Source organism: Bos javanicus, chromosome 18 (assembly GCF_032452875.1).
Source record: "Bos javanicus breed banteng chromosome 18, ARS-OSU_banteng_1.0, whole genome shotgun sequence".
NCBI classification, from domain to species: Eukaryota; Metazoa; Chordata; class Mammalia; order Artiodactyla; family Bovidae; genus Bos; species Bos javanicus.
The window spans coordinates 13,628,448-13,655,948 of record NC_083885.1 but is presented as its reverse complement, the minus strand read 5'-3'; the positions used below and the strand labels follow the sequence as shown (position 1 = coordinate 13,655,948).

At 53.3% G+C, this 27,501-nt stretch overlaps 1 protein-coding gene across 9 annotated transcripts in view; it reads right to left on the bottom strand.

Annotated features, from left to right (window-relative positions):
- Positions 1 to 27,501, bottom strand: part of BANP (BTG3 associated nuclear protein) — a 69,200-nt gene that overhangs the window by 3,144 nt on the left and 38,555 nt on the right. For 4 of the 9 annotated variants that reach the window (XM_061386974.1, XM_061386978.1, XM_061386983.1 and 1 more), the window contains 5 exons: positions 21,663 to 21,902; positions 17,208 to 17,375; positions 13,737 to 13,874; positions 12,205 to 12,269; positions 10,310 to 10,348 (listed from right to left, as the gene is read on the bottom strand). In XM_061386974.1, the coding sequence (XP_061242958.1) occupies positions 10,310 to 10,348; positions 12,205 to 12,269; positions 13,737 to 13,874; positions 17,208 to 17,375; positions 21,663 to 21,902 (650 nt within the window). Of the gene's footprint in view, positions 1 to 10,309; positions 10,349 to 12,204; positions 12,270 to 13,736; positions 14,040 to 17,207; positions 17,376 to 21,662; positions 21,903 to 27,501 lie in introns of all 9 variants that reach the window. The other 5 variants (XM_061386975.1, XM_061386980.1, XM_061386977.1 and 2 more) reach the window with 2 other exon arrangements.

Below are 27,501 nucleotides of genomic sequence, written 5' to 3'. Positions count from 1 at the left end.
TAGAAATATTAAAGGGGAAATTCCAGAAATAAATGTGTTCTAAAGTTTGCTGTTTTGAGCCCCAAAAGGACACTCTGCACCATCCTGACCTTTGACCTTGTGCCCCCACCCCCCGCCTTGTGAGCACTCAGCGGTGTCTCAACTGTCGAGGGGTCACAGGCTTCCCCTACTTCACGAGGGCCCCGAAGCCCCAGAGCAGCAACGCTGGCCACATGAGATTCTCTCACTGCACCTGATTTACAGATTAGACATCACACAGGTGTGCATGCACAGGAAGAACGCAGCATGGGTTAGGTACTATCTACTGTTGCGGGCAGGCTCTAGGGGTCACGTGACACACATCTCTGCAGGTAAAGAGGGGTGACGACAGTGCCTCCCGCAGGGAGGGTGGCCCCATGAGGAGCCCAGCTGTGCCACCTGCCCCTGACTTAAGAACATGTCTTCTCAAAGCTACACAGGACTGGGACAGGAGCAGGCTGTGAGGAGTGGTCAGGAAGCTGGCTCTGCGATGCTCCCCGCCCCCACTGGCCCTGAGGCTCTGGCAGGAACACCCCCGGCCGGGAGCTAGGATACCACAGCTCTGCCAGGAAGCGCACCCGGCCCAGCATGGGGCCCGCACAATCCCACAAAAGACAACCCAAAGGGCCTCAGGGAGTTCTGCAGCCCGGGCCTCTCCGGAGGGAGGGGCAGGGGTGGACACCCAACCAGCAGTCACAGCACCAGGAGCAGGGCGCTTCTCCTGGGAAGATAAACAGAACAAAGTGCTTTGTAGGCCAACTGCACAGACACCGCGGGCTGGGCTGTGCAGCCTCCCGAAACTTGGTCCAGCGGGGACGGGACGTGCTGACCTGGATCCTAATGGGTGACGAGGATGCCCGCTGATGTCAAGTCTTTAGCTCAAAGCAGCAGGATCCCCGCAGCACCCAAGGCCATGAGCCCACTGGACACCAGCTGGGGGCCTCGCTCTGGCAGAGGACCAGCCTGCAGTCAGAGGTCCTGCCGGATGGCAAGGGCCCAGCACACCTGGACCGGCTCCCACGTCTCCCAGCAGCGAGCTGTGGCTCCTTCCTGCTCGCAGGCTGCAGGGTGGAGCGGGGTGGGGGCTGGGCCCTCAGGAACATCTAACTGGGCAGCAGCAAACTCCCAGGACAGCAGCCAGGAGCAGCACGCCAGGCTCCCGGGACTGGACCGGAAGTGGGAGCCCCGGGGCCGCGGAGACACATCTGTGTGGACTCGGGTGCGGCTCACGCCACCTGACTGGCCTTGGTTGTAAGCTTCCTGCGTGTTGCTGGAGCATAGCCCGTTATTTTCAGACCAAAGAAAAATGGCACAGGGCATGGATGTGGAGCAGCCGACCGAGGGAACCCTGGATCTACCAGCACTGTTTTTTTGGAGTGCGCACATCTGGTTCTCCTCTATATTCTGCCAATTCTGAAACTCTGTTTAACACCCAAATGAGATAATGCAAAACTGGTGCAAAATCTAAAATAAATGCAAGAAACCCAAGGACTTTTCATTAATATTTAGAAACAAAATTCTGAACCCAACCAAGAACCCACCCAGACACACACACACCCAACCTGAAAACACAAACCAACCAGAAAACCCTCAAGCACTCAGAAGACAGGCTTTGAGCTTAGATGTGTGGCCAGAAACTGGCCCAGACCCCACACCTGAGGCCACCTGGAGGAGCCAAGGTCACCAACTGGTGTCTGCATTTCTGCTTGAACCCAGCTGGTTAAGGGAATGCAATCTACCAGTGGACTTCTCCAAATCCGGATGTTAATTCAAAGAGCAGCTTTTCCCGTGACAGAAAGACGAGGAGGCGAGAGGAAGACGCCCCAAACTGACAACCAGCCAGGAGACCCAGTGGCACAAAATCTATTTCATACGTTCGTACAGCAAATGCCAGAAATAAATAACGATTCCTAAGCCTCTAAACCCGAGGATGAGAACACGAAGCCCCAACCTCGGATCCTACTTTGAGTTCCTGCTCAGGATGGTCAGACACCAGCACGACCTTCAAGGAACCCCAGTGGACATGGATAGAACCAAAGAGAACTGAGCAAAGAGTACTTCCTGCGTGTTCCTGGGGCCCACAGTGCAAGGCCCAGCCTGGAGGTTCCTCACAGGAGGAGTCGGGGCTCCAGACCATAGACTCAACGCTTTAGGAAGCATGCTACAGCCAGCTGGCAAGCTGGTGCTTCCATAGCTGACGGGGCAGCAGCAGAAACCAGATTTATAGCCCGGGCGACGGGAGATGCCCCAGGGACCCGGTCTCGGCACCGCAGGGCAGGCGGCAGGACAAGCAGCCTGTGCCCTCTGCTTCATGCCTGGCGGCATCGGAGCCTGAGCCTCAAACACAGTCTGGGAGCAGGAAAACAAAGCCTAGACAAACACAAGAAAGCAAAAACACAAGTCTGCAGACACGGAGTGTCCAGCCCACCATCTCAGAGGCAGCGTCCCTGGAACAAATCTCAACCACGAGTCTGAAGACCATCTGGTCAAGTAGGGGGCTGAGGAGCAAGAGGGTGGAACAACTCAGCCAGAGTCAAGTCCACAGCCGCCACCTCCCCACGGGCCCCAGGCCTCAGACTTCTAAAAGGGGCAGGTGGGGTGGGTAGGGTGTGGGCGAGATGGAGCAGGAAAACAAGACAGGTTTTAATTACACATGTAAGTGATCTACTGGGGAAGGGAGAGGGTGCCCACCGTCACCCTCACAGCTAAAACGCCCACCAAGGATGCGGAAAACCAGGAAGCAGAGCTCAGGCCTCCCTCGCTCCCCTGCCCCCCAACTGTGTACTCGGCTCCTACCGTTTCCTTCTTTAGTTTGGAAAACTTACTGCGCAGAACCACAAAAATTACTGTTGGGTTTACTGTGATGGGACAAGAAAGAACTTCTCAAAGACGAGGCGCAGTCTTCTTACCGAGTTTAAGTCAGCAGGGAGCACTCAGCAAGTGACCCACTGAGCGATGGCCACTGGGTCCAGCTCCACCATGGCTGTGGCGCCCCAGGAGCCTGCCCCACCCTGCCAGAAGACTGCCCAACCCCCCCAGGAGTCTGCTCAACACCCCCCCAGCCGCCTGCCCCACCCTGCCAGAAGACTGCCCACCCCCCGCCCCGGAGTCTGCTCAACAACCCACGGCCGCCTGCCCCCGCCCCCCAAGAGGGGCCTGCCCCCCAGAGGCCATGTCTGACATCTGATGTGACACACACGGTCAAGCAGGTCTCTGGGCCAAAGCGGCCTACACCCCATTCTGCCCCCGAGCAGCACTGTCCCACGTCCCACATCCCTCCTGAGGCAGACGGATGCTCTGGAGTCCTTCGATCCCAGAAGCCCAACGATCCACCATGCCGGCATGTGGAGACGGGTTAGATGAGGCCATGGGGCGGAGCTCAGTGGGTCACTTGCTGAGTGCTCCCTGCTGACTTAAACTCGGTAAGAAGACTGCGCCACGTTTTTGAGAAGTTCTTCTTGTCCCATCACAGTAAACCCAACAGTAATTTTTGTTGAGCCCATGAGGGCTCAACGCTCCCCAGGAAGAGGAGAGGCATGGGCCCCGCCCCCGCGAACATCGAGGAGCCATGTGGGGACGTTAACCAGCAAGATGGCCCTTGCCAGCACCCTGGTGTCGGGCTCCCAGCCTTCAGCCTTCAATGGTGTGCACATCTGCACCTCCCCAACAGTACCTGGCTACAGCCGCCCAACCCAGACGCGGGGACAGGAGACAAGCGTCCCAGCCCACCCCGCACCGGCACAGGGAACTGGGGGCTGCATTCCGAAGCAGGGGTGCTGCTGGAAACAGCAGGCTCACACGAGAGTGCAGCCGACTACCAGCGACATGTCTGTCTGCACTGCACATGGGGCACAGACGCCGCCCTGCTGCTGGCGTCAGGACGACACGCACACGACCATGGTCATCATTCAGCCTGCCTGTGAGCAGACAGGCCCTGCACGCGGCTGAGACCACCAGGCCAGTGGGCTTGCAGGGGAGCAGGGCCCGCAGCTCAAGAGCTGCAGCCTGGACACAGGGCACAGGTGTCGTCGTTTGTTACCCCGAGCGCCTCTCGGCCCGGGAGAAAGTGGGGACTCAGGCTAACTCACATGCCCAGGACCACAAGCCAAAGAAAACAAGCAAACACAAGAGGCTCTGAAGGCACTGGGCGGCCCCTCGAGGCCGCCGGGCACACCACTACACCACAGCCAGTCAGGAGGGCGGGCACGTTAGGAAGAGTCGAGCAGGAGAACACAGACCAGACAGTGGGAACCTCACCACGCCAGGTGACGCTAGAGAACTCTCCCTCTAAAGGGTAATCTCTCTCCACCAGCCTCCGTGAAGAAAGGGGTTTGAGCCTTTCTCTCCACCTCTTTGGCTTCTCTCCTGGCCAAACACCTGCCCGTCTGTCCTCATCTACCTGGGGTTACCCTCTAGTTCTGGGGAGCTCAGTGCAGCATTGCCCCAAATGTAAGGCCCACAGCAGTCACGTCTTTAATGCTGACTTGTAAGGAGCCCCCACTTTCCTTTCTGTTTCAGCCAAACTCCAACTGCTGTGCCAGTGTCCCTGGGCGGCTCCCCAGCCTCTTGGAGCCACGTCTAGATGGCCTGTGCAGCTAGGAGGTTCCTGCCACCCTCCACAGCTCAAGCATCTGTCAGAGGTGTCTGCTCCAGAGTCCATGTCCACTCCGAGCCGTATCACTCACCACAAGACGGCCACCCTCAGAGTCTGGGCAGGCCTTCACTGGTCAGCACGTGTGTGTGTGTGTGTGTGTGTGCATTTCCTTCACTGCTCAGCACAGGTGTGTGCATGTGTCCATGCAAGCACAGGTCACACGGGAACATTATGGGGACATGGCTGACAACACCTGTGCCAGCTCAGGGGCGGACGGGAGGCAGCACTGACGCTCGCTGCGGGGCCGCTCAGTGAACCGTCTGCTCGGTTCACTTTGGGGGTCAACATGAAATGTCAGCCTGCACTCTTGACATCAGTGACTGTGTCTGTCTACACATGAAAATAATTCTATATCAGTTTTCTACCCTGAATGCCTACCATGCTCAGGTACCTGTCAGCTCAAGGGTCCTTCCACTCCTCCCTCCCTCATCTCTCACACACAATACCTGCCAGGTGTGCCAGACACTCTCCAACCCAGGGGCACGTCACACCAATTTCACTTTACTCGGGGGCAGGACGTTCATCTCAGTACCTGACTACAGGAAATGCAGGAGAAGCCATCCTGATTCCTCGGAACCTTCTGGACCAGAAGTCAACCTCTGCTGCAGAGGCTCTGCCAGATTCTGAACATGACTTCCCCAGGGCCCAGACTGGGATCCCGCCCACCAACCTCAGACTCCAGACCCATCAGAGCAGTGGCTTCAGTCTCATGCCCAGGCACCCTGATCACACTGTGCCCTGATTTCTAGAGGCGTGATTCCTTATACCCACAGTGAAGTTAACCTCAAGAGAACTCCGAGGTTCACTCACAAAGTGAGGAAAAAAGTGGGAAGTGACACTACGCTTGGAAGGCCGCTCTGCTGCAGTGACTCTGCTGCCACGTGGCTCGAGGGCACCCTCGTGTCCCGGCCCTGTGAGAACTCGGCTCTTACTCCGCAGGTCCTCAGGTGGTCCTGTTTCCCCTGGCGTGGGGCAGCCCAGTGCCAACTCCAGACCCCACGTGCCCGAGTCCACTGCATAAAGCTCAGATGCTGTGCACCGGGCAGCCACCCGCCTTGAGACTGCAGCCCCCAAGTCCAGACATGCCTGAGCTAAGAGGATGGAGAACTGTCCTCCAGGGTCTGCCTCATGGGCGGTCACGGCGCCTGGAGTCTGCTGGGGGAAAAGCTGGGGCCGGGCAGACAGGAGGGACACGTCCCCATGGCACCTCCCATCTCCTGTCCCCAACTGTAAAGAAGTGAACCATCTGGAGAGACAGCCAGCATGTCATGGGGCAGCCCCATCAGAGGGCTCGGCTTCCACCCACCCTCCGCCAAACCAGAAACTGACAGAGTCAGCCTGTGGAGCAGGAGGGGTATCTTGCTTCGTCCTGGAGGACAGCAGCTCCCTGACGGCGTCTGGAGCAAAATTCTTGGGGGAGGATCCTTAGCTGCTCTGTGCCGTCACCCAAACGCCAAGACGCTGGCCCAGCACCGGCGTGGGCTCCAAATTGCCCGCAGGCCTCTCTCAGAAAACAGGCAGGGACAGAAGAGCTTCAGAAGACTCCAGAGAAATCACCAAGCTTTCCTATGTAGAAAAAGCCTTATAACTTGGGCCACACTGAAAACAAATTTGGAATGACTCAAAAGTCACCATTTTTCAGCCTACTGAGCTGTGAGTTTCAGGTAAGCTCTCCTCTGTAAATTTCCAGGTAATAACTCGTCTAAAATCATCAATGGACATATGGTACATTTTTAAATGGCTTAAAAACACAAGAGCAGCAACATGCCTTCAACCAACAGGTATCCTACAGTTAACTAATGCCACTGCACTCATTCACCAACAGGGAATCCCCGAGTGCTGAAAAGTCACACTACAGTGGGTGGGTGAAAAACAGAAATGAATAAAATTTCGATCTAATGGAATCAAAGCTATTTAATTGAACATTTCAAACATATATTTGAAAATGATAAAATGGATCAGAAACGATTCTCCAATTTGAAGGCCTGTCTCTCCTCCCTTGAAAGTCTGGAGTCAAAGCCTTTGAGGTGAGACTTGACCAAAGGGGTTCAGGGCCATGGGCGATCATCCAACAATAGGAAGAGCCTTGGGGGTTTTGCTGTAAAGCTACTTAGCCTCAACCAACAAGAGCCTCCGAAGACAATGTGATTCCAACAACCTACGATACTGGAATCACGTACACAAGTAACTGCAACATGCAACTTCCTCTTAAAAGCATTACCGTATGTTTCCAGCCTAAATCTCAGTCAACGTCCTCCTGGCCTTGTCCAACCTGAAACCATCTTGTTTGGAACAACTCCAGGGACAGGTGACAGGCCCAGACTGACATGCTGGGGGCACTAACTAGTTACCCTCAGCCTGAAGCTGCCTTCCCTGCTGCCCACAGGCCCAGGAGACACTGAACGGTGAATCCTGGGCACTGGGTACCCTCCCACAACCCCAAGCCTCCTTGGGGGAACAGGATTCCTGAGGAATGGAACTGGGAGCAGGAAACCAGGGCCGATGGGGCCAGCTGCCTCAAGCAGGGTGACGGCCCACAGCACCACACTCAGCAAGACAGAAGACGCAGGGCTGCTTCTGTGACCTCTCTAGGATATTTCTGGGAACCAGTCAACACCAAACTTTCTCTGCATCTGACCTTTTATAGATTAAATTATATTTTCCACCGTTTCTGGTAGAGAAGGCTTTTCCGAAAGGGATTAATCCCAAACTACCTAGGTTCTCCAAGAAGTGTGTCTGCATTTTGGCAGGAATGTATTTTCTTGAAGGAAACATTTTTCTTAGAAGTGAAGTGACAGTGTGTGCTGGTGGCAAGGTGTCGCAGACCACTGACAGTGGACTGGAGCCCTGGGATGGCAGAGACTGCTCCAACGCCACAGACAAAGGACCCTGCACGCACACCATACCACCCCCCCACCCCCACACACACAGCCCTTCTTCTCATCCACTCCAAAAAAGATCTACACATAAAATGTTGGATACTTCCCATCTCTTCTAATCTTTTTCCCAGCTGGGTTTATAAGGCCTCGTTTTACGGAAAAAATTCTGAAAGCTACTGAAATTCAATTTTAAGCAAAGTATAAGGATGTACACAAAAGCCAAAGATGTCGAGAGAGGCTTCAGAGTCTCAAGAAAGCCAGAGCTGTTTATCTAGATCCTGAGGAAACATCTCACAGATGCAAGAGGAACGTGGCCACATCACCATGCGGCCTGTCTTTCTGTAAGCCACATGAACCGTGTGTGTGTGTACATGTTTCTGTGTGTCTGGCATATTCATCACTACAGAGATGGGCTTACCAGAACATACCCATCTCCCAGGTTTCCAAGTGTCCTGATGTCATTCAGCCTGCAGACACACACAAACCTTTTTCACACACATTTTAGATTACATTAACCACAACTGTAAAAAAATAAAAATCTTCTACCAAAATACGCATCTAGTTGAAACAGTATCAAACCATTTCACAGTTCCCAATAGAAAGAGACTGCAGTCTTTAAAGATTTCTCATGAGGCAAAAATCTCCAAAATATAGACAAAATCAGGCCCGATTCAAATGTTCCAACAGATACGATGCTGCCTGATGACAGAGTAGAGACATCCCACTAGGTCATAATCACCTGACCCACAAATCCCTGGCTCCATACCCAGGCGCCTGCTGAATGCACGGTGCCACAGGCAGGAAACAGCCCACGGGTCTGCTCCTACCTTCCTCACACGCTCAGTCAACACTGGGGCTGACCGAAACGACAAAGTGCTCCTCCCGGGAGCACACTGTGCCTGGGCGCTGACGAGCCCTGCAAACAGAGGCGCCTCTTCCCAACAGTCTGCTCGGGTGCACGACCTTTTAGTCACGCCAATAAATGCTGGGGTCTTTGCTTTGTTTTCTTAAACTCCCCCCAAATCAAGATGAACAGAATGCAAAATGTACCCCAGAAATTGTATAACTCTAGATTTTCCTAGATCTCAATTTTTTAATGTAGAAAAGGACATCTTAAGACTAAAGCAAAGAGGAACTAAAGAGCCTCTTGATGAAGATGAGAGGAAAGTAAAAAAGCTGGCTTAAAACTCAACGTTCAAAAAACTAAGATCATGGCATCCAGTCCCATCACTTCATGGCAAACAGATGGGGAAACAATGGAAACAGTGAGAGACTTTATTTTCTTGGGCTCCAAAATCACTGCAGATGGTGAGTGCCGCCATGAAATTAAAAGACGCTTGCTCCTTGGAAGAAAAGCTGTAAGAAACCTAGACAACGATTGAAAAGCAGAGACATCACTTTGCCAACAAAGGTCTGTCTGGTCAAAGCTATGGTTTTTCCAATAGTCATGTATGGATGTGAGAGCTGGACCATAAAGAAGGCTGAGCACCAAAGAACTGATGCTTTTGAACAGTGGTGCTAGAGAAGACACTTCCGAGTCCCGTGGACAGCAAGGAGATTAAACAATCAACCCTAAAGGAAATCAATCCTGAATATTCACTAGAAGGATTGATGTTAAAGCTGAAGCTCCGACACTTTGGCCACCTGATGCAAAGAGCCAACTCATTAGAAAAGACCCTGATGCTGGCAAAGAATGAAGATAGGAGAAGAAGGGGATGACAGAAGATGAGATGGTTGGATAGCATCACCAACTCAACGGACGTGAGTTTGAGCAAGCTCCCGGAGATGGTGCAGGACAGAGAAACCTGGCATGCTGCAGTCCACGGGGTCACAAAGAGTTGTACACAACTGAGCGACTGAACACCAGTTAAACAAAATCTTAACGATACACTCTAATTATAAAAAACACCCCCAACTTTACCATCGGCCAAGCTGCCCCAACAACAAAGCACACAGTTAATAGTCGTGTCAAGTTTCTCGATGGGGGTTTTATGCCACTCAGGTGGGTGGGCTGAGGTCGATGCTAGGGCTGACAGGGTAACCACCAACCCATCTGCCTGAGCAGGGGGCTCACTTTCAGGGCTTATGGTGCGTGAATCACCCAACAACCGTCTCCATGGGAATCTGCCTGGCCTCTTCTGGCGCTCAGGCAGGACCCTGCCTTTATAGGAAGGACACGGCCCTGCCCTTCAGCAGCTCACGATCAAGCTGCACGGGGCCCAGCGTGGGTGCCGAGAGATGCCACATGCCTCCCTGCCGACCACCTCACAGCTCGTCCTCCTGATTCAGAGCAGGACACGGACAGCCCACACCGCCCTCCGGAGGGGGGTCACCTCGGGGCCTGCGTGTCTGCGTCCCAGCTCTCAAAAGCTGGCCACATCCCTTGGGGGCCTGGCCACCATGCTGTGAGGCCCCAGGCCACGCAGGGAGCCTGCATGAGGACCAAGGGGTTGGGGGGACAGCCCAGCTCCAGCCCCAGGAGCAGCCCTAGACACAGCAGGCCCCTGGGCCTCTAGATGGCCTGGGGACTCTCACAGCTCTGGACAGTTCACATCAGGTGAGCTCAGTGAGGGTTTCTGTGTCTTTTCTCAGGACCAGAAGAAAATGGCAGTGATTAGAGTTTGACAGAAATAAACGGGAACAAACTCTGCCTTATATTGCAGACAGAGACTGCACAGCGGCCCAGGGCCCCGCCATCCACAAGCCCCACCCTGCCTGCAGCAACACGAGCTGGGACCCACCACAAGTGAGCACTTACCTGCCCATCCTGTCCCACATGGTGTATCTGCAGATTGCCCTGCAAAACAGATTTTAAAAAAGGCAATCAACAACAATGCTTCAAGACTCAAGACACAGAGGCAGGAATGTCCCCAGGCCGTTTGTGAGAATCAGCAGGACTGTTAACATCCATTCTACAAAAACACAATCCTCCATAGCCATAAAAACCTCAAAATACTTAAGCTACATTTACAAATACTATTTTTTCTTACAAAAACAAAGCAAACCAATTAAAAAACATTAGACCTAACCCCCAACCCTGACTCCATATGAAAATGTTATTTTCTTCTAACTTTTTACTTGGAACCAATCTTAGACTCACAAGAAGAATTTAAAGTAGCCCAGAGAGGTCCCACACTCCCCCAGGAGACCCTGGACACATCACGTGGCATTGCTGCAACCAGGAAACCTGTGGGACACAATTCAATTAACCAGACCACACATACACCAGGATCTCATCAGCTGGAAATCCATTTTCATTGGTTTAAAAAAATAGTTGCTTTAAGTCTGGTAGGCTCTGCTAAACATCTCTACGAATATCCTCATTTTGACAAAATAATTACCTAATTTTTAAATGAACAAGGTAAGGTTTTAATGTGATAAGAAGACTAACTGCATGCTGTAACTTATTACAAAGTAATCATTATACTATCAGCAACTGCTTCTAATTCAGTGCACCCAATTCCTAGTGGAAGCAAAAAACACTAGGTTCTATGGACAAAGGATTCAGTTAAGGAAACTGGAGGAAAAGTGAGTAAAATCGATAATAAAAATGGAAATTCAGAAGTACTCTAGTGAAGTTTTAGCAGAAACAGTATAAAAGCAACACACATTGCTTCCTCCTTATCCCACCCTTGCAGATTTCCTTCAAGAGCCCCCATGGAGGGAGGTGGCAAGGCAGGTGAGCTGGTGGATGCCCAGCCCTCTGTGGGTGTGGCCCCTCACCCGTGCCCAGTGAAGCGAAGCCCCAGACTCCTGGGGGTGCCCCCACTTAGCCTGCAGTCTGCTCCCCTACCCCAGCCCCCACAACCTGCTGCTCTGTGTGAGATCACAGACACCCCCTTAAGAATGTTGAGCCAGCAAGCCCACAGGGACCTGGGACCCAGAGGTTGGGGGGGTAATAGCCCTGAAGCAGGAAGCAAGCCCATCCCTCAGCTCCACCCACACTGGGCACAAAGGTCAGGGTGTGGGTGGGTGGAGCTGAGGGATGGGCTTGCTTCCTGCTTCAGGGTCCTGGACAAGGTGCTGGGAACCACGCTGGCCAGAGTGGACGGCTCCCAGCCCCAGTCCTTCAGCCTCTCCTTTGGGAAGAAGGTGGGAGTCAAGCTGACCTTCCCAAGCCAGGCGCCCCGTGGCAGCCGCCACGCACACAGAGGGCAGGCGTGCAGCCAGAAGCCCCCGCCTCCATCCTTACTATGGGTAGCAGTAAGGAGGACGCCAGTGGGGAGAGGCCAGAGAAAGCTGCGAGGCGGCTCACAGGCCTACATGTACTCTCTCACAGGACTCCCACCCCCTCAAGGCAGGCACCAGCCCCCTGGGCAGAGGAAGCCGAGACCGGTGGGGAGGATGGTGAGGCCGCAGTCTGTGGCAACCCTCTTATGCTCCTCCCACCCCTAGGCTGGAGTGCAGGAAGGTCTGTATCTCAGGCGAGACAGCGGTCCAGAGGGCAGCTCTCCAGGAGCAAAAGCCTCCATACAGTGTCCAAAAACAAACCCTGACAGCCACCGGCGCAGCCAGGGCAGGAAGGCCCCCAGGAGCGCACATCAAGGGGCCGCTGCCGACGCCTGTGTCACCCGGGGCAGCCCAGTGGTCATGCACGCTACAGGGGTCGGAGTGCAGGAGGCCTGTGGGCCCCGGGAGGGCTGGTGGACTCACCTCACTGTCCTGCGTGATCTGCACCTGCTCCCCCTGAGGCACCTGGGCGATGTGTAGGTGGCCCTGTGGGATCCGCAGAAGAGAAGACACAGGAAGCATCAGGGCAGACAGGAGACACTCGCTCCTGACTCACCCTCACAGCTCAGGACAAGACAGTGGAGGCCAGAGCCGCCAGAGTCACAAAGCACTGTGTGAGCGACTGACTCGCCTCCCAAAGGACCACTTTAAGACCATAACACTAACATTCTGCAGTCATTCTTAAAGGGGCAACGAGGCCTAGGAAAACTCTGCTGACGCTTTAAATGTCACTAAACGAGCAAATTTAAGAATGTGAAGGACACACAAAAAAGAGAAACCAAAATTTTCCAGAAAACTGAAGTTTTTGGTGTTTTTTTTTTTTTAAATCGTACTATCAACCGGGAAGGGGACCAGAAACTGTGGACTTTCAGGAAGCGCCCCTAGTAACCTGGGGGTGCCCGAGGCCACACAGCAGCATGACTAGAAAGGTGAGTGGCTGTTGTACCTGTATCCACACGGAGAACAGGTCAGTCAACTCTTTAAATCAATGACTATGTAAACAACTGAAGTAAACATTAATAAATATAGTTCCAAAGAATCAAAGACTCCAACTAAAATGTTTGCAGGTACAGGCAGACGAGTAATTACTGTAAATCTTAACTTTGCTCAATGAAATGAATATCCCTTATCTTATTTAAAATTCTACCTTAATCAAAATGGGCCTGAAAATAAACCACTGAAGATTTCTCTGTGGCGTTCATGTTACCATGTCTATATAAACCCTGCATCACAGTTATCTACTCTGGAATTCTTTCAGAGAGCTTCCTCACTAACGAGCTAAGAGTCACTGCCTCTGGGACTGTCAGCTAAACAAAGAACCACTGTTTGTAGCTGCTCTGTCTCCCCTGGAAGAAGACACGCCCCTCACAAGTGCCCCCTGTGCTCTCAGGAACCTCTCCCTCTCCGGATGGTGTGTGGAGTGCGGCATCTAACCAGGTGTCCAGGAGGCTGCCCTGCCATGAGCCCGCTGGCGAGGAGGCTGGGTGACGAAGCACCCCCAGGATCCCCAGAGAGTTCCTGCCCGCCCTCTTTGGCCACGGGACCCACGAAGGGTTGGGAGGGATGTCCACCTGGGCCAGCAGCACATGAGGCAGGGCCAGGTGGGCTGGGGGTGCTGGGTGCCACGCAGAGGGGCACTTGTCACCCAATCCAAAGAAGCTACACGCTAAGGCCTCCAGCTTCCTCCACTGGCCCTAAGTACAGGGTGCCCGTGCTTCTGAGCTGAGGAAATACCTAGGACACATCATGGTGCCCCAGGAAGACGGGCAGAAGTGCAGAGTTGCAGGGACCAGGGTATCTGTGAGCTGTAGAAGGCCTACCCTAACTGCTTCTGCTTTGATTTGGCACTGGACCCCTCCCCCAAGCTGTGAGCGGGGTCCAGAACCGCAGGGAAAGCTGGTCATGCCCCCAACCCTCCCCTCCCCTCCCGCCCACGAGAGCAGACTGGCAAGAAGTACGTACTACTTGGACCTGCCCGTCCTCCCCGATCTGGTGGATCTGGACCTGCTGGGCGTTGGCCAGGGCGTAGTGCAGGGCCTGTGGGGGTGGCTGCTGCAACTCACTGGAGGGCGGCGGTGTGCTCATCATGGTCTCTGCAGGGAGGTACACACGGGCCTGAGAGATCAGCCCAGGCTGAGCCCACCTCTGCCTTCCCCTGCCCGCACAGGGAGGAAGGGGGACCCTCCATCCTGGACTTGGCAGCTCCTGGATGTGCAGCGTCACGAGCAGCAGCTGGTCACACGGCAGAGATCTCTGACCTGTGGACAGAGATGAAGACCCGACCACCCCTGAACAGGGACGGTTCCCAGCCACCCACTGGGTATAAGTGAAGCTCCTCAGATGAAGCAACAAAAGTGTAAAACAGGAAGAAAGTAGACACTAAACTCTGTTTCAGACCAGCCCAAAGTAGGATTGGTCCATGGATTATTTGGGGGAAAAGCCCTACCAGCTCAATTAAAGGTAAACTTTCCAATAAAAGTTTTACTGTTGTTTAGTTGCTCAGTTGTATCCAACTCTGTGCAATGCCATGTACTATATAGCCTGCCACGCTCCTCTGTCCATGAGATTCTCCAGGCAAGAATATTCAAGTGGGCTGCCATTTCCTCCTCCAGGGGATCTTCCTGGCCCAGGGATCGAACCCAGGTCTCCTGTATTACAGGCAGATTCTTTACTGCTGAGCCACCAGGGAAGCCCAATAATAGTGTACTTTCCATGTTTAACCCAAAATGAGATACGTTTGTTTTCCTGTGTATCACTTTTAATTGCAATGTTGTCTCAACCAGGAGAATTTTCTTATACACTTACAACATTAGGACTCAGAAAAAATTTTAATTGTCAATGTACATACATGCTGCTGCTAAGTCGCTTCAGTCGTGTCCGACTCTGTGCGACCTCAAAGACGGCAGCCCACCAGGCTCCCCTGTCCCTGGGATTCTCCAGGCAAGAACACTGGAATGGGTTGCCATTTCCTCCTCCAATGCATGAAAGTGAAAAGTGAAAGTGAACTCGCTCGGTCGTGTCTGACTCCTAGCGACCCCATGAACTGCAGCCCACCAGGCCCCTCCATCCATGGGATTTTCCAGGCAAGAGTACTGGAGTGGGTTGCCATTGCCTTCTCCAGTGTACATACATATTTTTGTTGTAAAGAATGGATTAGGACTTCCCTGATAGCTCAGTTGGTAAAGAATCTGCCTACAATGCGGGAGACCCTGGTTCGATCCCTGGGTTGGGAAGATCCCCTGGAGAAGGGAAAGGCTACCCACTTGAGTATTCTGGCCTGGAGAATTCCATGGACTGGATATTCCATGGGGTTGCAAAGAGTTGGACATGACTGAGCGACTTTCACTTTCTAAGAATGGATTACTCAAAAAACTTCTAAAGATAAAGACATATTAGAGTGAAATTCCTTGAGAAGTGGAATACAGGCATGAATGGAAGGACACAAAAGATATAAAACATCTGATTCTCGAAGAACAGACTTTTCGTGCACTTTTGATAGCTGAATGGTGCCTATCAACCTGTTATGGTATAGACTCCACTGACTACCCTTTTAAAAACTTACAATATAACAGCATTAAAACGTTAACACGTGCAACACATCAGAAACCTCAGTCACTGAACTAACCACGCAATCAATAGCTCCCCACAAGCATGCAACTTCGTGAGAACCAATTTAAACCCACGTTTTATAATCTATATTGATATCAAAATCCAGCGCAAAAATGGGCCTCAGTTACTTGCTTACAATCCAAGAGCTACGGCAAGTGACGGGAGACAAGGTTTCCTGCTGAGGAAAGACCTCCCCGCCTGCTCCCAGCAGAGAGACACAGAAAGGGCAGCCTCTCACAGACCTTGCCCCCACTGGCTGGCACTCCTCCACGTCCAGAGAGACACAAGGTCAGGAGCTGGTTCCTTGCAACCCTCACGTTCTGAGCCCTACACGGATGCTCCCCAACGAGAGCTGCAGGGAAAGCACTGGGGGTGTTTACACAATAAAGGGCAGCCCCTTAAACTCAAGCACATATAAAAATTCACACAGTGTGGCCAGACAGGAGTGTGAAATACAGATGTTTTAATAAATTGATACTTTAAAAGTCCCTTGAAACTAGTGATGTGGTTTGTGCTCAAACTGGCAGTACTAATCCAGCTTTAAATACAGCAGCCTTGGCTCAGATGCTCACCGACAGCATTTACTTGTCAGTTCCTCTTCTGTGTGCTGATAATTCAGAAGTAAACAAGGCAACCCCAGCTGGAATTACCACAAAGCCCAAATTTACGGAATCCTGGTTGACTGACATGTTCCTGGATTATGTCTGTCACCAGAAGAGCCTTAGGTACCAGATTCGCTGTGTCAGGCCTCGAGTACACAGGAAGATCAGAACAAAATCCCAGAGGCCCTTCAACCAACCACCCTGTGCATATCAAGTTTGAGAGAAACATCAAGTCAACAGGAAGTTACAGAAACTGACAGAAGCACGTGCTGTTCCGTGTTTCTCTCGAAACTCTAACGGCTCCAGTGCCTGAGGAGAGGGCCCTCTATGACTCCCAGGAGGCCAATCTCCTGAGAGCAGCCCGAGCCCACCCCAGAGGTGCAGCATGCAGAGCTGGGTGGACGGAGGCAGCAGCGCGCCCTGTAGCACCAAGAAGTCCGCCTCCAAGACCCAGAGGACAGCTGACCCAGCAGGATGACAGGGGGGTCCCCTGCCCCTGAGAAAGCTCTGGTCACTCTGGCCATGGAAGTGCTACTGGACTCTGCAGACCTTCCCAGGGCCGGCCAGAGTCCATCCCAAAGGACATGTCCTGAGAACCGGAGCCTGCCCAGCATCGGCACTGAAGAGCCTGTTCGCCACCCACAAAAGGACACAAGGCCAACGGCCGCACCGAGCTGCTCAAACTCACAGCCTCTCAGGAGGAACACTGCTGTATTTATAAACAGAGAACAAATAAACCGAAGACACAAAAGTGCCATTAAACCAAATTACTGTCATTCAGCTGAAAGAAACACTAGTAACTGGAAGGAAAATGTTTAAATAAGTGAGAGAGAGTAAAGAGAAGCGTGTCATCATCAGCCCCTGCTAGAAACCAAGCCTGAGGGGCAAAGGGCGCTTTAGCAGCCAGCCCAGCCTCCCCCACCCCGGCTCGGACCCGGTCCAGGCTGGCTCAGGGCTTCACACAGGTGCTAGCTGGAAACACAGAGCTCCAAGACCGCTGCCCAGATGGGGGATTTGAACACCATCCCGAGGGGCGGCCAGAGAGCCAGCCACAGGCTAACCCATCGGAGGTCCTGGCCAAGACCCTCGTGATACTGCCAAGCCCAGGACGCTCTGCTCCTTGGCACCCGCACGGGAGCCTCTCCCAGGGCACGAGCGGGCACGGAGCACGCTGCCTCTGATGGCCCCGGATCACCCACCCAGCTGCCCACAAACCTGAGGCTCCATACGAGGACGAGGACGGCGTCCTCCTGGAGAAGCTCTTGACGGCCAGGCTCTGGCCTCGCTGTTTTCGCCTCCAAGCTGTCCGACACTTGGAGTCAATACTCTGTTTGATTCGATACCAGTCGGATTCCGTGATTCCAAACTTATAGAAGAGGTGACCTGCAAAACACATCCGACGGGAGGAAGGTGAGGCGCGGCCTCCTGCCCAGCTGTGGTCAGGGCACGGCGGGAACAAAAAGCCTGACAGGCAAGAGCCACCTTGGGCGTGCCTATCATGGGTGACGACGGCTTTCCGTTCATTTAACTTGAACTTTTTTGCCCTGATCCACTCACACCAGAGGGAGACAAGTTGCGAGCTGGGGGTGAGGGCTCCCACAGGCATCCTGGATGCTCGTGCTCCAACTGTCTACCCAGATCTCGTACACAGCCTTCTGGGTCCCGAGGCCAAGACGAAGTCAAGGGTCCTGAGAGCTTTACCGAAACTGAAGCTTGTCACCCCTTTCACGCTGCCCAGCCGCCTCCTTCCCTCCTCTCACGTCTCAGCTCCAATGCGATCTAAATGATCCTCCCCTCAGTCAGCCCACTTGACCCCAGAACCCTCCCAACTGCCACCCCCTAGATACTGATGATATTTACTCTGTTTCCTCCACAAACACATGCTCACCCATGCCTGCCAAGAACCCAGAACGTCCAAGCGAGGACAGACACATCAATGTTTGTTGACTAAATGCTGATTACAATTCATCTGAAGACATTCTTCCACAGCTATTTGAGTCTGAGGCTTATGGAAGTTCCCTTGCCTCCCCGTCTGCCTCCTCAGTCAGAACAGAAGTCCCTAAAGGTAGAGACCAGCCTCCTCCCTGGAGCCCTCGCACACCCAGCTTAGTGGGCATCACGTCCACTGACTGCTGGCCAGAGAGGCAGGGACACCAGGCTGCAGCCCACCAGCACCCTCGCTGGTGGCCCCTACATTACAGCAAGCTCTCAGTGTGCAACACGGGCATCTGAGACCCCCCTCCCACAGGAGATCCTGCCCTGCCAGCCCACCCATCTCTCAGTGGACCACCTCAGCTCTTCCCTGTGCTCGACTGACAGAAAGAAACTGTCAGGAACGTGCAAACCACAAGAAATGCTTTTCACCAGGGTGACCTCCTGTCTAGCTGGTCACAAAGCTCCACTGAATAGAGAGAAAATAAGTGGATGAAATCCAAAAATTTAATAAGAAGATTAAGCTGAAAAACTTCCTGTTTTGACTGCTAAGAGCACCAAGTCTGGAGTATCTGCTGAGAGAGAAACTGATGCCCCAAATCTGAGATCTGCTCCATGGGGACCACACACCCTAGAAGAATCAAAACAAAGGGAGTGTCTGTTTTCTTAAGTAAACTATATTTTCTTTTGTCAAAACACCTCTTGACTTTTTGTGAACACAAGCTAAGACATTTTTAACTCTAAACAGAATGACAACCAAAATGTCTGTAATCCTGATAAAGAGTAACGGGGTTAAGGAGGGCTGGGTTTAGGGGATCGGCAGGGCCGTGGCACCTCCATGCTGGTTTCCAGGTCATCTCTAACCAGAGTCGTCCCTCACTATTTACTGAGGGATGGCTCCATGCAAGGGATGGCTCTAAGTGCAGGGCAAGCTCACAAAGTCCCAGCCAGTTATTCACTTGAGCGACAAGAGAACCCAAGTACCAGCCACAGTTACAATAGAACTCAAACACTGACTGAATCCAACTATTGGAACTACAATCGTATAATCACTGGGGACTGACCACTATATGGTCAGTCGTACAGTCGTACAGTCACAGGAAGAGCCAGCTACCAACTACAGTTGCAGAGGAGCCCAAACACAGGCAAAGAGCTGATGACCACACGCATGTCCACCACCTCGTCAGGGGCCTGCTCCAATACAGACGAATCCCTGCAGACCACCCTCCAGCCCCTCCTGCCTTCTGTGCAAGGAAAACACCTTCCAAATGCCTCGAGGGATCAACAAGATTATGCAAACTTTCAGAACTTGTTACTAACAGAAAAGAATATATACAAGACACATGAAGGTGTACAAATATAAGAAACAAACAAAAACGTTAATACCTAAATTTGACTTTGTAAAAACCAACCTGCCAGTTCAAAACCTGGCTTATGTCCTTTAAAGAAAAAATACACATTCCATAGTTCTGCACTAAGCATTTTTAGAAGCTTCTAAGACATCTTATTACATAGTTCTTTCCAACAGTGACTCAAGACTCCAGCTCTATGGCAGATGCCCCCATGATGGCTGCCAAGAAAAACTAAGGAAGGAACCAGCAGCACCGATGCCCCCTCACCAAGGGGCTTGGCTCTGCCCCGGGAACCATACGGGGCGGGGCGGGGGTGGGCACCGAAGGCTGGCGCCACAGCTGGGCTTCCTCTCACTTTGCCAAAGGCGTCCCTCATCTTTTCTGACAGCTCTGAGCAACCTCAGCTGAATGAAAGGAGGAGGGAAGTTCCCATAATGAGTGATAAAAAGATTACTTTGAATTAACTGCTTTTTCACACTTGTTGAAGCATTTTATCTCAAGTCATTTGATGCTCCTAAGAAAACCTCATGAAATAAGAACGCCACTATCCTCACTTCAGCTCCAAAGCTGAGTTATCATCGAGGAGTGAGAACCAGCCTGAAAATTCAAGCATTTGGCGCCCACCCATGTAGAGAAGAAATGGCCACAGACAGCCCAGCAGCCCCTCCCCACCCCAGCACCTCAGGACTCTCCGTCTCAGTGCTTGGTCTCAGCAGCAGACAAGCCAGCCAGCCCCTCAGCGGCTGGTGGGGGCGCAGGGGACTGCAGCAGGCAAGCCCCACCCTGCCACGGGCGCCCTGCCCCTTGGAGTGTGAGGAGAGCCCACTCCAGGGTGCCCTGAGAGTCAGGGCCCCACCTGCCTCTGCTTCTCACAGGCTCCCTCCCCCCACCAGCCCACACTGACCACGACTTCCTCCTAGCCCCCAGAGAGGCGTGCTGGGCTGGGCCTGGAGGAGCCTGATCACCCGGGGTTCCAAAGAACCCAGGCCCTGAGCACTGTACTGAAATGCGCCCCAAAGTTCACATCCACGCCCAGGACCCAGAACGTGGTGATGCTCCTGGACACAAGGTCGCTGCAGACATGAGGAATTAACCACAGAAGTGGTCACACTGGAGTTCAGTGGGCTCTGAATGCAGCAGGACAGGGCTGCCAGGAGGAGAGGAGAGAGACACAGACACACAGGATCACACGGCCATGTGATGACAGACCCTGACTCGTGCTGCTACAAACCACGATGGCCACGGGCCACAGGCTGTGAGCCTCCACCACAGACAAGACAGACTCACCCCCAGCCCTCCCAGGGAGACGGGCTCTGCTAGAACCATGGTCTCAACCTCATGGCCCCAGACACGGCCAGCCTGTCACACACCAGAGAGGCCAGTGTCAGTGGGGCTCTGGGTCCCTGTGGACCATCATCAACACCATCTCTGCCCCAGGCTGCCTCGGGAAAACCTGACAACAGTCCTCATGCACACGTGATTCCCATCTGTGCTGCTAAATCACATCTCCCGGCACGGGGGTCTCTCCATGTTGTCCCCCTCACAGCCGTCTTCAAAGACCTGTCGCTCAGGGCCCCGGGGGGCATGCCAGCCTCATCTCTAGTCTCATGAGATCAGCCAGAAGGCTCCTGCAGCCTGAGCAGATGCCTATGTGACTCACCAGTAAAGCCCTGAGAACTAGGCTACAGCTCTATCAATTCAATGGGGAAAAGGCAACTGCTCTGTCTTTAGATCCTAAGCCTCACAACAACGTGGCCAATTTCTTTACGTTTACAATAAAGAGCTCCTTTTTGCACAGAGCATGTGAACTGTATGGCTGGTCATCCCAGCTTCTGGGGGCCCGTTAACCCTGGGGAAGCCTGAAGAAGCTGGCATCCCGCATGTTTCTCGCTCAGTAACTTTGCTCCCTCGCTCAAAGAAGTGCTTGTGATTCAAATGCTAATTTTTTTCCCCACCCCCGGAAAAAACCGAGCAAGGAAAATACTTCTGATAATCAGAAAAAAAGAAAAAATGTAAAACCCAGTCTTGTCCACAGTGAAGTGGATGTGGCTGGCAGTGGTGACAGTGGGTTCCTGACCCAGGAGGTGGCTGGCGTGCCCGAAGTCAGAAGAAGTCTGAAAAAGAAACTGCAGGGACTTCCCTGGTGGGCCAGTGGTTAAGACTCCACGCTTCCACTGCAAGGGGCATGGGTTCAATTCCTGATCGAGGAACTAAAACCCCACATGCCAAGAAGTGTGGCCATAAAATTAAAAAAAGAAAGCTAAGTGTAAGCTAAGTGTACGTGTGCGGGGCACCCGCTCCTGACCAGCTCTGACCCAGAGCCGCCCACCCCACCTCTGGGGGTCCCCCGGTGCCCGCCCCCAGCGGGACCAGGGGTGGCACTTACACCGGATGCCGTAGATGGTCAGGGGGTCGAGCTGCTTCTTGCCGTGCTTGCCCTGGCCTGAGAGGTTGGAGACGGCCTGCACCTCGCGGTGGAAGAGGTAGTCCAGCAGCGTGAGTGCCATCTTCTCGGCCGTGCGGCAGTTGGTGCTGATGTGCAGCATGTCGGAGGGGATGATGGCGCAGCGCACCCGCATCTCGGGGTTATTCTCGTCCCCCAGCCACGTGCCGTTGGGGTAGTCCTCTGGAAGACAGAGGGGTCCGGGTGAGCCCCGCGGCCCACAGTGCCCACGCCCCCAGCTTCCTTGAGGGGAGCCTGGGGAGCGAGCGTCTGGAGCTCAGCTCACTCAGGAGGACCTGCCCTCTCGACCTCAGTGAGGCAGCCAGGGACGCTCTCGCGACGGGCAAGAAACCGAAGGAGGAAATGGGGCAGCAGGGCATCAGGGCGGCTGGCACCCACTCCTCCCGGCAGGAGGCAGGAGCCCACCTGTCTGCAAGCCCAGCAGCACCCCGCCAGCTCCGTCAGCAATGAGGGGCGACGCTACACCCTGACAGGGGCCAGTGTCCCCGACACGCCTCCCCCCGTCTGTCACAGCCTCCCGGGAGTTGCAGGATTGACTAAGTGTGTGAAAGGGCTTAACGCTGTCAAACAAACATCAGCTTTAAAAATCCTCATCTTTCAGCCGAAGGAAACTCCACTTAGGAACGCAAATCAAGAGAATGCTTGACGCTGCTCGCACAGTGGCCGTTCCAAGCACTCCTTCTGATCCTCATGTGGAAGCAAGTTGAGCCGCAAGGCGGCCCCTCAAAGCGCCTGCACTTGGGGGCACGGTGACAGGAGGGGGAGTTAAACCTCACAGGGGGACCCGGCTTCCTGCAAAGGATCGCCAGGCCAGGGGCCTTAAAGTCATGTTCCAGCCAGGCTTGTCACTGTTTCAAGATTTCTCATGAAATTTATTTTGAAATGTCCTGATATTTACATTCTGGCCTCTATGCACAAAAAATGGCCCCACAAAGGGCAGCCAACCCGCCCAGCTTTGCCACAGGCCTGGAAAAGAGCACAGGCCAAGAGGCCGGCTGTCTGGAACTTGCACGCTCTGCTTTGCTCTGCGAGGGCGGCCTCTCCAGGCCAGGCTCCTGAATCACGCAATTTCCTCGAACACCAGGCAAGGCTCAGCAGCCCCATCATGACAACCATGTCACCCCTGGGCTGGCCAGCCACTAGAGGGGTGAGGAAGGCTGGCTCCTGACATTGGCTAAGGACAGAAAACAGATCACAAGTCTGACTTTTGGAACTCAGAGTAAGAGATGAGTAAGAAGAACCACTTCTCAGGAACAGGCTGGTTTGGAAGCAAAGAGGGGGAGCCAGGAGCAGCTTTCTGCCATCAGCCACCTGTGGCATTTACCTAACCACAGAAAAAGCAAGTGGACACATGATCCAAATGTGATGCGAAGGGACTTCTAGAGGCACTGGCTCAGGCACTGCTGGAATGCCCCAAAGGCACCAGCTCCCAGTGAGTTTATTAACTTACCTACAGAGAGTGGCAACTCTATGCCCGGCACTGGGTCTAATGCTCAAGATCTAAACCCTCAGTGAACCTAGAATGACAGGCTTAACGACACCAGAGTGGAAGGACTTCCCTCCACCTGCAGCCATGCGGCCACGAAGCAAGTAGGGGCAGGACGGGCGAGGGAAGCGGGGAGAGAATTGGAGGGGTCACTGCAGGAAGGCGCCCTGCAGGCTGGTGCAAGGACATCGGGCTGCAGGCTTCAACCCCAACCTCCACACCGCCAAAGACCCTGTAGTTTTTCTCAGGAACAAGTATTATGAATTCTTTTAAAGCAAACACTGGACAAGAGTTCAGTGTCATTTTCCAAACCGTGAGTCAACATCATGTCAAAGTGATGCCACACCTGTGTGTAGAGGAGGCGGGACACCAGGTGGGTCAGAACGGGGCGCTGGCAGGGGTGTTCTGACTCGGCTTCTCCATCACAGACTCCAACTGACATCAGCTTCCCTGGGGGGCTGCCTGTACACATACCCCTACTTGGCTCCCCAGAGCCTGTGTGCGCGCCGTGTTCGTCCCTGCTGGACCCGCAGACCAGAGGCTGGGGAAGGGAGGGAACCGGTGCCGAAAGCCCTCAGCGAGAGGTCCTCTGGTGCCCCAGGCCGGTGCTAGGAGCGCCCACCTGTCCAAGCCCTGGACCTGGCCCTGCTGCCATTCTTCCAGACGCCACCCACCAGGAGCCACCAGGCTCCAGTGATGACGGAGGAAACAGGCCGGGGCCACACCACACTATTCTCCACACACAGAGACACAGGACACAGAGGGCAAGAGGCAGACACTGTCCAGCTGATCTGAGAAGGAGAAACGAGGAAGTGATCTCATCTATGAAACTGAATTCTCAGGAAGGCAAAACACCATGTCCAGTGGATGAACAAGTTTCCAAACCAAAACTAATCCTGGTTTTCTATGTAAACAGTAAGCACCCATCATGCTGCCTGATGGAAACTACCCAGGCTTCACAGATGAGCTCTGGGAACCCTGTGGCAGACGCGAGCATGGGAGAACACGGCAAGGAAGTGACCAAACGGCCACCGTGAGCACGGGCGCGAGGCCGCGAGCACAAATCCTGGACCCACGAGGGCTGTTTCCTCACCCAGCTCCCTGCTGACACGTGGCCCCAGCCCCAGAGGTGGCACATGGGCCTCAGGGCAGTTACCAGCACACTCTGGAGGATGAAAGACGTCACTTCAAGCTCCTACACGAGTAGAGGACACAGCACCCTCCACGTTCCCTGGCCCAGATGCTCTGTCCTCACCCGGGGCACCGGTCACAACTGTCGACACAGCCCTGTCTCACCTCTGGCCCGACACGGGGGCCAGAGCCTAGCCTGACAGTGACAATGAACCGTGCCTTTTAAATGTAAAATAAGATGGAGCACCTGCCCACATAAATATTTGAGAAATCTGCCTTTTGACAATTCAAAAAGAATATATTTATTTTGCTAAAATAGCTTGGTCCAGTTTTGGCAGCTGAAACAATAGATTCTAGTAGCTCTATTTAAAAACTACCAGTTGGATTTTAAGAAAAATAAACTTGCTTTCTACTCCAATCATTTAAATCTTTAATTAAATTAACTGACACTTCTGAAAAACCTATTTGAAGAAAACCCTTCAGCCAGTAACTTGAACTTTCTAACCACTCAAATAGCTCAAATACAAATATGTGTTTCGAGGCTCTATTTTAGTTCCAGGAAAATGAAATGAGGAGAAAGCAATGAATTAAAGAGGATGACTGCATTCTCAAGGGTGTCGAGCCGAAGCAGAGAAAGCAGCCAGCTGTGTCCCCACCTCCCCACCCGCTGACGTGCACACATACATGTGTATATACACGCATACACATGTGTACATCATGTGAATACAAAGGCCCACCTCCTGAGCTGGTGGCACACACCCCGACACGTCAGCCAACACCAGGGAGACTGTCCCTGGACCGAGGCGTGCGCACCCCTGCATCCCTCTTCTTCAAGTGCAAAGCTGATCATGTAGGGTGGACAGGATGGTCTCTAACCTGTGCCTCCTGCAAGCCAGGACTTCACATGCATTACTGCAACTCAGGGACTCTGAGAAAATGCCCCACGAGGCGTCACCCCGCCTCCAAAGCAAAGGGCAACCCCCGAATCCATGGACTGTGACCTGCACACCCTGCCCATGCCTCATGCAGGCTGGGAGGCCACCAACCACTCCAGATGCCATCTCCCAGCCAAACCCAGCCCATCACCCGAACTCTCTCCAAATATGCCAGGGGCTCACCCATGGGGTCCCAGAAGCCTCTAAGTCCTGTCCAAGTGGCTGTGATGGACGGAAAGGTCCCCCAGATACCCTGGGCTCCAGTCCCCCTCAACCCTCACTGATGACTGGCTCAAATCTCTGCAGCCACAAAAGGGGACTGGGGACACATTTCAGTCTCCAGTTAAAGGATGGTGAACAAGCTGAGAGAGGGCAACCTTCCCCATTCACTACAGGCTTCAGGGTGCATGGGTGACCATGCAGGAGCTGAGGAAGGTCACGGGAGGTCAGGTCCTCAAGGCAGGCCTCTAGCCTCTCCAGGCCAGCCTCAGAGGACACCCTGTGTCATGAGTGGGTGCTGGGCTGCACTTCCACCAGGCTTTCAGACAGGCTGCCCCAGCTGCTCGTGAATTTCTCTGCGTGTGACATGTAGGCTGTGGGGGTACCGAGGGGCCTGGGAAGGGGCTCGGAGAGGTTTCCAGAATCTGCTTCATGGGCTGCCTCCCAGCACAACCACATACTACCCTTCGTATCCTATGCCAACCCGAGTCCTTCTGAGTGAAGGTATTACACCTTTCTTCAAGGCTCCCGAACCACCTGCTCCTTCCAGGCTCCACTTCCCTGCCACAACCCTGCCCCAGCATACCCCAGGAAGGTGCATAAAATCATTTCACTGACTTGGGGCTTTGTGACATGCACAGGCTGATTTCTGACAATAATTCAGTTTTCATTAAGGTACTTCTCTACTGAAAGCAAGTTCCAAATATCTTATATGCAGGATCAGTCCAGCTCTGTAAGAATTATCAAATGCATAAACAGAAAGAATTAAAACTCATCATTAAGAATCTAATGAAATCCCTTCATTAATGAAGAGATCCCATTTTCAGTCCATGCTGGCTAGTCTGTTTCCTCAACTCAGCTCACCAGCTTAGTCGCTGAACTAAGAGACCAAAACCTGTACACATACTGTCAGTACTTAACCAAAGACAGGAGTGAACTACGACCTCTCTCTGCCAGGGGCGGGGTGGAGGGCAGGAGCTAAGGAGTAAGCCTACGGCTCACCGCCCCTCTCCCAGCTAGCACTTCCCTCTGATTCAAATGGAGCCGGTGCTGCGGCAGCCAAAAGTGCCAAATTAAGACACAGTAAACCCCTGACACCTCCAGATCTATCAGGGAACAGCACGGCATGCCAACCCACGCAGACCATGTGGGATTTCTAAGAAAGAACCATTCTGAAAATCCGTGGTTCTCTGCAGTGAGGCACAGAAGTACTCTGGTAAGAAGATCAGAGCATGTGTCCAGTGCAGCCCTGGGCTCTTATCAGAAGGAAGAGGACTCTGGCCCCTCAGTGCCTACGAGCTAATGCCACTTCTCCGATAGGCACTCCCCAGGCCTGGCGGGTCAGTCCAGGGAGGGTGTGTCAGGGAAACAGCTAATGCCCCGCTCAGAGCATCCGAGTCGCTCGGGATGCTGACCAGACGGCCTGTGGCAGCTGCACAGGACCCGTCCCCGCGCTGCTCCTCTCCTGCGTCCTCGTCACAGCAGCCCCTTAGGTGCACGCGCCATCTCTGCTCCATCTTCACAAACCCCAGGCTAACCGAGGACACTCAACCCAACACTCAGGACGCTGCAACTGCGGGGGCCTTCCAGAGAACAGGGGTAACCTCCTACTCAGACCCCTAGAAAACCTGTGCTTTTTCCCTATAGATGTTAATACTAAGAAGCTCAAACTGTGATTCCTTTATGTACATTCACATCTGACTCAGTCTGTAGCTTCCCCCACTGAAATATATTTCACATTAATCATACCACATTAATAATAGACAACATCTGTTTTTATGATAATCCCAGACTCCCCCAACTGACCCCATGTCATGTTTGGAGCTGATGCCATTAAACCAAACAAATTAGGTCTAAAGTAAGTAGCCAGATCTAGGGAGGTTATTTACCCAAAACCCACATGGATGAAGAATAAGAACTTTCTCTGCAACTGTTGCAAGTGTAATTTTCATTCGCTTTCCACCAGGATGAAGTCAGGAGCACCTCTCTT